The sequence below is a fragment of the Micrasema longulum genome, unplaced genomic scaffold, assembly GCF_059751315.1.
Source record: "Micrasema longulum isolate JH-2025_06_02 unplaced genomic scaffold, ASM5975131v1 h1tg000379l, whole genome shotgun sequence".
Taxonomy (NCBI): domain Eukaryota; kingdom Metazoa; phylum Arthropoda; class Insecta; order Trichoptera; family Brachycentridae; genus Micrasema; species Micrasema longulum.
Window position 1 is genome coordinate 364,480 of NW_028277580.1, and position 12,264 is coordinate 376,743.

Genomic DNA, 12,264 nt, shown 5'->3' on the forward strand with positions numbered 1-12,264 from the left:
TTTCTTAGTTTACCGAAGATGCTGGGCGCGCTTTATTAAAAATATTTTTTATATAAGGATAAAAACAAAAACGGTGGAAATTATTTAAAATAAATAGGAATTATTTATTTGTTTTTCTTTAAAAAAAGTTACCGTAAAACATTATTATGGTTAGTCAAATATAATGGTAAGCTGCGCATAATCGCTTCTATACACGGTTCGCCCCTGATACGTAGTATAATGTAACTTAACGAATTCCAGAACATACGAGTAAAGGATACAAGTCACATATCTCTTCCCTCGTTTGAAAAGGAGTACATGATTTAGAAAATGTCTTTCTTCCGGTCTTGATGATGCCCCCGATCACTTCCGATTCTTGTATCCTTTCCATCCACGAAATAGAGACAATATAGAGGAGAATAGGAATAAATCCTAAATCGAGAAAAGGTGTTCGATAATGGAGCAGAAAATGCCAGAATGAAAGAAATAAACAAGATGGCTGTGAAATATACTTACTGAATCCGTATAAAGTATATTTATTTATTAATTTAATTCACATAAACGCTCGGAGGGCTTTTACAAGTTTGGTACATGGATAAAATGTATAAAGTAAGAAATAAAATACAGCATTTGGTATGTTCTAGTACATATTCCTACATATAACTAGTAATAAGATTAAAATGACATGATATGCATGAATACTGTAAAACATTTATATAAATCAATATACACTGTAAGAAAAACATTTTTTTTCAGATACGCCAATAAAAAATAAAAAAAGTGTTGCTTTAGCCAGTATAGTATACCAATAACCAATTGTAAACAAATTATTCACATGTTTTAAAATGCTAACATCTGTAAAAAAAAAACTTAGCAAAACTTACAAATAAGAGAAAAAAAATAGAAATAAGTATCTATAAAAAATAATCAACAACAACAACAACAAACCATCACACCGTTTCCCCCTAGGGGTAGGCAGAGAGGATAGAACGCCACATCACTCTATCTTTGCACACAGATCTCGCTTCCTCTACATACTTCTTGTCATGCACGCGCACCGATTATTCCGACTTTTGACATACCCATCTTCAAGTATTTGTTGGATTTGGTCATGCCATGTCTTTTTCGGTCTTCCTCTATTTCTGCATCTATCAACATTCGCATTGTTAATATTCTAAGCCGTTCTTTCGTTGTCCATTCACTCTACAAGTCTAAGCCAGCGAAGAGCTCCTTTCTTGATTTGGTCGATAGTGCAAATAATTAACAAAAGCAAAATAAATGTTTTATTGCAACACATAACAAACAATAGCAGAAAATAAAACAATTGAATAAAAATAAGAATGGGTATTATGTTTTTTTGTAAAAATAAGGTTAAAGCAAAAACTTGGTGTAAGAATAAAGATCACATGAAAAGAACCCGAGACCAAACGTGCTGACCACTTCACCACATACAATACAACAAACACATCAAACAACAAGTAAGGAGAATTAATACTTTAGATTAAAAATGTCATTTTAATTGCATTCTAATTAGAACCAAGTTACTATGTCATAATTGTAAAAACAACGTGTGTGTGTGTGTGCGTGAGAGAGAGAAAGAGAGGGAGGGTGTGTGTGTGCGTATAAGAGAGAGTATGATACAAAGTGTATTATTGTAAGTGGGGATAATTGAGAACCGTTTATTCAAAACACGACATTCGCTCAAAACTTAATTATTCAGGAGAGAGTTTTTCGTTTTTCGCGTCAAATTGCGTGAACTATATTTATTTTAAAAAATTACTCCTACAACCTAACCTACAGGCAATTTTATTCTTAGTTAATAATTTTCTTAAACATTTTACTAGAATTTTACACAGAATATTTATTTATTTATTAATTTATACGCCCTGCGGGCTTTTACATATATTCAAAATTACATTCAAGTGCAGCAGTGAAACATAAGTATGTAAATTTAGTTAAAATTAAAGATAACATGAGAAAAACTAAAAGATACAATAATAAGTAAAAATATGGAAATGTACCAACATAGGTATAAGGTACATAGAAAAATATTTAACAAATTTACATATGAAAACATACACACATACATACACATGCATATGTATACATACACACACACATATACATACATATAAGTTTATACATTATTATGGAGATACATGAGAAAAAAAAAGTAAATAAAGAACAATATTAAGAAATTTTATACAAATTAATTTATAACCTTTTGAATACTTAACCTATATTTACTTATTAAAATTGGGAAAAATGTGCGCGATAAATTATATTTCTTTGAGAAAACTCAATATTTTATCGTGTAAGTCTTTGATATTTTTTTAAGCCGTGTTAAGACGTGTTTTAGTGAGTTTTTCAGGGAATCGATTCGTTTTAATTGTAGCTTTATTTTTTTTTTAAACAAACCAAAACGCCACTGTTCTATGTTCTGCTTAAAACAGCCAGGCCACTTTGTAATGTATTAACGTATGTGAAAACGTTTAGTGTATCTTGTCCGTCTAAGTGCGATATTCGAATTAAATGAGGAGATTAGGTCTGGGCCGTCAATTTGGGCATCGTGGATTTTATTTATTAATTAATTTAATTTATTTTATATTATTTTATTTGTTCATATGAAAATACATATTACAAAACAATGGTTACGTATTTTTAACTCTACGAGGCCAAGAGACCAGTGTTGAGTTGAGATACAAGATAATATAAAATGGAAGCATGCATATTACTTTTTTTTTTTACATAAACATATATTTTAATGAACATTTGGACAACACCCCTAATAGTACTTTATATAAATTTATGCAATGTCTTCAAGCATTCTCCTGCAATGGTCTCTTCTCCTAGACAAAATTCAAACTTGTACACTTCTCCTGAAAATGGCCTTTCGTTTTGGAGAACTTTATATGTTCATCCAGAGCACTGAACACTCAAGGCTACAAAAAAGAAATGTCTCTGAGTGAAAATCATACGTGTTCTTGATATTTAATAATCCGAATTACAGGTAAACCACATATTAGTATCCAGCTGGAACCTATTGTTGTGACTGCACTACCAGAAATTGGTCAATGACTCTTTTTTAAAAAAATAATAATATACAGTACACTCATAAATTGAAACAATGTCTCAAACGGAAAAATTGGAGGACACCAAAGCATCACCCTAAGATTATTTTTTTAAACATTTATTAGGGGGTTATAAACGCCGTGCAACCTCCCCAGCCCATTATACCATTAGTTGCTATTGACTGAAAAAGAGCAAAATACACAGTTCTGAGTATGAATAAATGGTCTGCAACTGCTTGTCCTATGCATAGGTTGACATTAAACGTAGTTATCCAGAAAGCAGCCAGCCATAGAAAAGTGAAACTGAGATAATAGCCATTTTGTGAAAAGAGTGAATTTTAAAATCTACACAATAGTTTGAATGTTTTTGAGTTTAACAAACGATAAACAATGAATACATAAGTTTTTTTAAAAATATTACTAACAAGAAACTTATTATGTATTTGACCAGTTTAAAACATTTTTAAAGTACCATAAGATTTTTATTGTTTTGTGGGTGTTTTCTGCAAGTTGACAAATATAGTTTTTGGATCGACACCTTTTTCCGAATGTGATTAACACAGTTTTTTGTATGAAAGTAATCTGGCTGTTTTTAGCAGAACATAGAATCGGCTTTACTGCACCCAATAAAATCAATATCTCATTTTTCCTAAATTGTGGACTGACTGCTTATGCATAACTACGTTCAATTGATTTAAAAAGTATTTAGGAAATCGAGATAAATTAAAGGAAAAGGTCCCAAGATACTGAGTATAATGATTTATCAGCATGATTGAACGTACTAGTAAAAAAAGGTATTTTCAATCCCTCGTTTTATTTTTTCTCTGTCAGAAATCGAATCCAGGACATTTTTTATGATAGTCCAGCACCCGACCATCCAACCCATTGGTAAATATATATTTTTACGGAATAAAATAACGGGATACATATTTTTATCTTTTCAAACGGAAACAAGCAAATGTTCGTAGTATCATTTGTAAAGTTAAACCGGAAGTTCTCGTATCTATTAAAATTTAACATTTTAAATATTTTATGTTAATAACTCCACACTAGTGCGTTATTTGTATTACTTGTAAGTTCAGTGCAGTGTTTTCATAGAACTAGAGTGTAAAGTGTAATGAATGTTACATTGTGAGTTTGATTTTAATTATATCAATGTTTTTTGTAGATATTTATTAATAAAACTCCACAATTAATGATTAAGATAAAATAATAAATAAAATTATCATTAAAACTTCTTGATTTAGTATTACTTTATTTCATTTTGACCTACAAGCGTTTTCACCTAAGAATGCATCTTTAAGACTGGAAAATTGTTTAAAACATTTTGAACTGATTTGCAGTAAAAACAGTATTTATGTTTATTATATTAGAAATCAAACCCTGACTTGAGTCTACTGAACACTTTATTTTATTTTTACAAATATAAAAATAAAAACTTCGTGACAATTGTTTCGTCTTGTTTGGGCATTTTCAAACGAATCTGAAGATTATATGGATTGAATGTCCTTATTTAGTCATATAATTCAAGGTACTTAAGTAGAAAATAAAAATAATCTTATGAACTATAGCATGTGCATTAATCATAATTGAGGGGAAAACCAATGGTTAAGGGCGAGGCTCAGTGTTTAATAGGTAATGGGGAATTTAGGTATTTATATTTATAGTTTGATTTCTAATATCATAAGTTTAAATATGGAGTTCTACAAAATAAACACCATATCAATCAATACAGTATTTATGTTGGTTGTTGTTGGTTGGTTGCATTAATGTTGTTGTAGTAAAATACTAATGTAATCTTCTTACACCTAAACCTTGTAACAAATATTATAAAAGTTCAAAATGTTGTAAACAATTTACCAATTCTGACGTCTTAGGTAAAAGCGCTTGTTGGTCAAAAAAAACAAACAAACCATCACGTTTCCCCGTAAGGGTAGGCAGAGAGGATAGAACGCCTCAACACTCCATCTTTGCATACATATCTCGCTTCCTCTACATTCATACATCTTTTCATGCAAGCGCGCCGATTATTACGACTTTTGACATGTCCATCTTTAAGTATTTGTTAGATTTGGTCATGCCATGTCTTTCTCGGGCTTCCTCTATTTCTACATCCATCAACATTCGCATTGTAAATACTCTTAGCCGTTCTTTCGCTGTCCATTCGTTCTACATGTCCAAACCAGCGCAGAGCTCCTTTCTTGATTTTGTCGATAATGCTTGTCTCAGCCTTACATAATGTACGGATCTCAACATTTGTGCATCTATCGTACATAGTTTCACCACACATTCGCCTGAGAGATCGCATTTCGACAGCATTCAGCCTACTTTCATCCCTGTTTTTCCAAGTCCATACTTCACTCCCATACATCAGGGACGGGACCAGGACTCCGTTGTGAACTGCCAACTTGCCTCTTGTGACAAACATTCATTTGTTGGTCAGAATTAAATAAAATGAAACTATACCAAGAAGTTTTATTGATAATTTTATTTATAATTTTATCTAAATCATTATTTTGATTTTAATTAACTGTTATATCATTTAATATTATAAAGTCATTTTGATATTGATTATAAGTTAAACTTCTTGGTTCATAAATAATTTTGCTCATTTGAAAACAAACGGTTTATATGACCGTATAATTTAAATAACCGTTTTGGTCTCGTTTTATCGCGGCCTTATATAAAGCGCGAGATAATTTTTTAGATCAGGAATGAAAAGAAAAATTCACTAATATTTAACCCCGAATATAACGCGAACGTTTTTATTTTATTTGGGCTAATTGGGTACTTACCTGATGTTATAATTTCCTTTATGTTGGGATATCTGCGATAAAAATGTTATAAAAAATTCTTAAAGACGTCGAATGCGCTTGATATGTGATCTGTGTTATTAATCGTAATATTTTTAAAAAAAAAATTGATTCCCCAGAACTAATTGATATACTTGCTTATCGTGTCTCCTCCAGACCAACTAGACTGTCTGATGTTTTCTATATTCGTAATATTAAAACTAATCATCGGGAACATTCTACTATCCGTCGTATATGTGAAGCATTTGAAAATAATTTTAATAGTTAAGATATATTTAACACTCCACATAATAGGTACGAAGACTTTCAATTAATATAAATTATGCTCTGATATATTATTTATTTCGTATTTTTTTTATTAATCATAATACACTAAGTACTTTACAAGCATAATACGTTGAATTACATTTCCAGGAGTTACAAAAACTCAATTCGGGACATAAATAATATTAACATTTAGAAAATAACACATATTGAGAACAACAAAGAAACAAAGCAAGTTTAGCACCTTTATAACTAAATGTAGCACAACAATATATATATACCTAAAACCTTTTTCTTACACAAGCAAAATAAATAAATTTAAAAAAAAAAACGCTTTTAAGAATAAAAAAAGTAGTGAATCTACTTAGGGAGATAAGGTCATTAAAATCACATGCCATGCAGATGATGCTGCCTTAGAGATTATGTAAATATTCAGTAAACATCATTAAAAACATAGGTTCATAAAATAATACCCCAAACACATTGTGATAGTGATAGTGGCGCTACAAGGTGGTAGAAGTGATAATTAAAGAGTATTTTTTGTTTATTCGTACGAATTGACGTGGACAATTGCCTTTTTTACAAAAAAAAAAAATATTTATAATCAACTCGAGGTACCTGTGATTATTTTATAAATGTTTGGAAAGAGCCATCATATGGACGCATACAGAAATAATAATGAAATTCAATTTTGGACATTTGACGTTTTCAGAACGAGCTCTTCAATTTTTAACCTCTTAATTATTTTATGAAAAGCAATTGAAACATTATACTTTATTTGTTGCTTTATTGTGAGAGAATCATTTTTTTTATGCATTATTAAAAATTTTTATTCTGTTATAATTGAGTAGTTATGATTTACTTATTTATTTAAATGTAATAGAATTTATATTCAAAGAAAAAAAATAAATTGTATAGTTAGAAAAAAACTAAACCAAGAAGTTTGACTGAATTTTTCTTTCTATGGAGTGTTATAAAAAACGTCTGTAAAAAAAAAACAATTATATTTTTGATTTACAGTTCAAAAGAGTGAAACGATATGATGTGGAGCATTTTGCTAATTTGTGTTAGTTTTTTGACATTTGGATTAGCAGAATATAATTTTACGGATGAAAGTAAGTACATTTAAGTGTTTCAAATATATATATTTTTTTTATTTTTAAATGTATATTATCGTTCATCATTATCATCACCATCATCATTCCTTTTCCGCACCTAATGATGCATAGTGCACTGCATTGGTACGCCATTGGTATCTTAATATTTTATTGTTACATCAAGGTAAGATGATTTGTTTCTGGAACCAGTGGAGGGACTACGAAATATTCAATTGTAAAAAACACATTTTAAAATAAATATTTTATTTCAACCATGTCGGGAATCAAACCCGACACCTCTTGCATAGTAGGCAAACGCGCTGACCACATATTTTCCTTTGTAAATTCAAAAGGCATGCAAAATACGCAATGTATTAAACAAATGCAATAAAAAGAACACTGCATAAAGCACTTAAAGTAACATTTTATTTTAATAAATATACTAGAACCACAGATTTATATAGAAAAACAAAAGTGCTGAACTTCGATTAATTAATATACACAGAAAAATTAAAGATGACATTTAAGATGAAAAATAAAGGCAAATATTATATTACATTTTAACGACAATATACATAAAATAAATACAAGAGCGTCAAATAATTTAACTTTCAAACAAATTAGGACTAACATAAAGAAACAGTTTTGTCTATAAAGCAATATTTTTTTACAATTTACTTTCTAAAGACCCAAAAAATATAAAAAACACCTAAAATAAAATAGTTCTTACAGTCCATGTGACGAACGATACGTGATGTTTTTTTATCGAATTTTTAATAAAACTATTGCGTTATAATAAATTATATCCCCTCATACCAGCACTTTTGCTGATTGGGAATATTTCGTACAAATAAAATATGTAATGTAATGTTTATATACAAAACATATACGTACTTAAAAAACGCCTAAATAAAACAGTTCTTACGGCCCACGTGACGAGTGATATGTGATGTTATTAAATCGAGTTTTTATTAAACTATTGTCATAATATAATATTTTATTGCCTCATACTGCACATTTTGCACAAATAAAATAAGTAATGTAATGTAATATGTAAAGTTAAAGGCGATGTATTTTGTCATAAATAAATAAATTAAAAATTATTATAAAATGAAAAAATAATATGACGTTTACCCATCACTACTCACCCACGATGACAATGCCTGCATGCTGTTGCTGATTTCCCTTTTTAATTTAATATTATGCATGCAGAGTTAAGTGGTTATTACACTGTGTAACATTTACTAATTTGCCTACGTTTGAACATATTATTGATTTTATTTATTTATTCATATTTTTTGCTTATAAACTATAATTAATGATAAAAATAATGTGACCTCACTGGGGTTTCCCGTGCCGAGGACACTTAACAATATATTTTTAAAAAAATACATTTGAGAATAAACAAAGAAGACTAACTTTAAAAAACGAAGATAATTAACAAATATTTAGACAGTTTAAAAAACAAGGTATTTATGTACATCTATATTATTTATATTAAAAAAAACACAATGAAAATAACAAAAACCTAAAATAAGCCATACACTTGTGGAGCAGTTGATTCAATATTGGTATGGGCGAATGAGACAATCCATTTTACTTCTACCTAGCTCCACTTTCCATTTTTTTAAAGACTTTTTAAACATTTTCTCGTAACTAATGGTTTTAATAGATAGTGGGAGTAGGTTATAGATTTTAATTGAATAATACTCAAAATCCCTTTATCCGAAAGTGGTTTTAGTTTGCATTTGTTTAAGTTGTCTATGTGTTGAGGATCTTGTGATTATATTATTTGTATGTGATGTATTGTGAAGGTTTTGTCTTTCATTAGTAAGAGTAGTTTTTGAATCTATAAGTGAGTATTGTTTTAGCGTATAATTGTTTTGGTGTCATAAGTTGTGATTTATGGAACATTTCTTCAGTAGCTGTCTGTATCGGGACTCTTGAGTATTATTTTAATTATCTATTCTTGTGCAACAAATACACTATTTAAAACAGTGTCACTTGCACCACCCCAACCGATTATACCGTACTCCAAAATTGATTGGCACAATGCAAAATAATTTTTTAAAAGTTCCTGTACATCAGTTATGTTTCGAATTGTTTTGAATATATACGTTAGTCTCTTAAGTTTATTGGTAATATTTTTAATCTGCTGTTTCCACTATAAATTTATATCAATAATAACTATTGTATAACTAAAGTATTTTACATTGTCTGTCCTATCCAGTATTGGGCAATTACAAAAAACAGTTTGAAGACAGTTATTTTCATGTAGTTTAATGTTACGATAAGCATTTTGTGAATAGTTTCTAGAACTGATTTGAAATATAATGAAGTTAGTTTTAGATTTTTTAAGAGTTAAGTAATTAGTATCTAGCCATGCCTTTACAATATTCAGATATTTTTCTGATTTTTCATATGTTTCCTTCCATGTCTTATCTTTGAATAATAGAACGGAGTCATCAGCAAAACTAACTGGTCCAAAAAGAAGTATAAAATAAAAAGTATATTCAAGAGTTGCCTGATATGTGATATTATTCAGTCAACACCGCAAAAATCATGTATCTAAAATTATGGTACATTTTTAAATGTGTGAGTGCGTATCTATATATGCATGTAAAAAGGGTGTATTTGTATAAGAGTAAGGGTATAAGCGAGGGTTTGTATTTGTGTGAGAGTAAGCGTTCAGGTGTGTGTAAGCGTGTGAATCATTAAAAAACAAGTGGGAGTGTATTGAACCGGATAAAAAAAGTCTTAATTTATTTTTAAATAAATTAAAGAACATGTTAATTATGGAAATATAATACAATATTTACTAATTTGTCGTATTTTTTATAGTCCTCCTGTTTTCTTCACTTGGGAAAAACCGATAAAACTTATACAAACATCCAATTTTATATTCGCTTATGAGGTTTTGGCTTGAACATGAAATATTCATTATAAAATACGGTAATCGATACATCTAAAATGTTGTGGTTCTTTTTTTGTATGTTTCAATGTAATAATATAGGTTTATATAAAAAGAAAGTCTAGTAGACATTGTTGACAAAACACCTCAAGCAGAAGAATTAAGGAGTTTCCGCCTCCTTGAACCGATTCCATTTCTTTTCATGTTTAAGGCAGGAAAATGTTTGAAGAAGTGACGGAAGAAGTGTTTCAAAGGATGTCTTCTGCAGCTAAACGTAACGACAGGATAACTCTAAAAATAGTCTTCTTTAGTGCTTTAAATATCCTACAAAACGTCTTGCGCTAATATCTTGATAAATCAAATAATTAGGTAACCAACAATATTTTTAGTTTCTCCAAATTTTTGTAGACAAGGACTAGATTCAACTCCCTGGGGAGTTGTTTATAGTAACATATTTCAACAGAGATGAAGAACATTTAAGAGAAGGTAATATTAGAATTGAAGAAGAATAGATCTTCAAATATGGGCAGAATGGTGAATTTTACACAGTGTGTAAAGTGGCCACTTAAACCAGCCATAGACTGATCACAAGCCCTGTAGATGGCTAGACTTCTATATTACCTTCTCTTAAATGTTCTTCATCTCTGTTGTAATATATTAATTAGATTTACTCTGTTAATTTGATAGCAATTTTTTGTAACATTATTTATATTATAAATCTGTGGTCTAATATTTTTTCTAGGAAAATTTTGCGACTTTTGGAAAAATGATTTTTAAAAAATTGTACATTTTTTTTGCCCGAGATTTGAAAAAAAAAACCTAAGAATTATATTTTGAGCTTGTCTAAATTTTTGTAGACAAGGAATGAATTCAACTCCCTGGGGAGTTGTTAATATTAACCCATTACAACAGATATGAAGAACATTCTAGAGAAGGTAATATAGAAGTCTAGGGATCTACATGGCTTATGACCTGTCATTGGTTTAAGGTTTAAGACTTCTATATTACCTTCTCTAAAATGTTCTTCATCTCTGTTGTAATATGTTGAAACTTACAGCCTCTAGGGAGTTGAATCCAGACCGTAATAATAATATTTATTATGGATAACTTATAAAGCGCCATTTTTGTAATATAATATATCAAGGGCGCTTTACAAAGTAATTACATAAAGATATAAATTTAATTTAAGAAAAATAATGTACTTTTTCATATTACTTTTCCACCACATGCTAAGAATTTATTCAAATGATTTAGAGAACAAGTGGGTTTTAAGTTTCTTCCGAAACATCACTTCACTCTCACAGTTTCGAATTTCTGCTGGGAGAGCTTTCCATGCCGTAGGGCCTTCTTATCTACAAAAGTTTAAAGAAACTCAAAATATTGTTGATTCATTTAAATTACAAAATATGTTAAGGGATTAACATTACGAGAAAATCATCAAGTAACTGTTTTACATAGTAATTATGCTGAAGGTTTAATTACTATTTACCATCTTTAAAAAAGTTCAAAAGGTAGCAACAATACCCTAAATTAAATACATCCTATACGTGAGGGTTATTCATTTATGGTCTTACACCGCAATCCTGTACTGTTTCTGGAATGGAACGTGAACCGTAAAACTGATAATCTTTTCTTCCATTTTGCAAGACTTATCTTGATACGCAGCAATCCCAGATAAAAATATACATGTCTTTAAATATGAACCGTTACATTTAAGAAGACTAGGGTCTACATTTCATTCAACTTAACCTGGTAATGTTTGGAGTATATCCAAATATTTGAAGACAGGCTGGATTTCCTCCCTTGGGAGTAATTTAAGTTATTATGTTCACAAAAATCAATAGATGGAAGAATTGAAATGTCAAAAAAGAATTAGTATTTCCACTAAAAAAAATTCCTGAGAGATATTTTTTTTAAGGATAAACAGTAGCCTTTGACACTCCTCAGTTCTCCGTCTTTTTCTATGCAAAAAAACGTCGATTGGTGGCTCTATTGCATTGCGAAAGAAACACAATTGTTGCAAATTATGTAGGTATGCATGGATCAAGTATTGTCACAACTTTTATATTCCATTCCACCTCAGTATCCTTTAATCACCCGCCACATTAAGGCCTCGCGCATTTATTTCA

General features: G+C 29.7%; 1 protein-coding gene across 2 annotated transcripts in view; it reads left to right on the forward strand.

The window, feature by feature from the left end:
• The first annotated feature begins 4,096 nt into the window (after window positions 1–4,096).
• The window catches only part of LOC148282074 (neuronal acetylcholine receptor subunit beta-3-like), a 59,144-nt gene continuing 50,976 nt past the window's right edge, over window positions 4,097–12,264 (forward strand). For both annotated transcript variants that reach the window (XR_015822187.1, XM_088225669.1), the window contains exons 1-2: window positions 4,097–4,181; window positions 7,148–7,242. Coding sequence is in view for 1 of the 2 variants with exons in the window: in XM_088225669.1 (XP_088081795.1) it covers window positions 7,167–7,242 (76 nt within the window). In the remaining variant the exon portion in view is untranslated. The remainder of the gene's footprint in view (window positions 4,182–7,147; window positions 7,243–12,264) is intronic.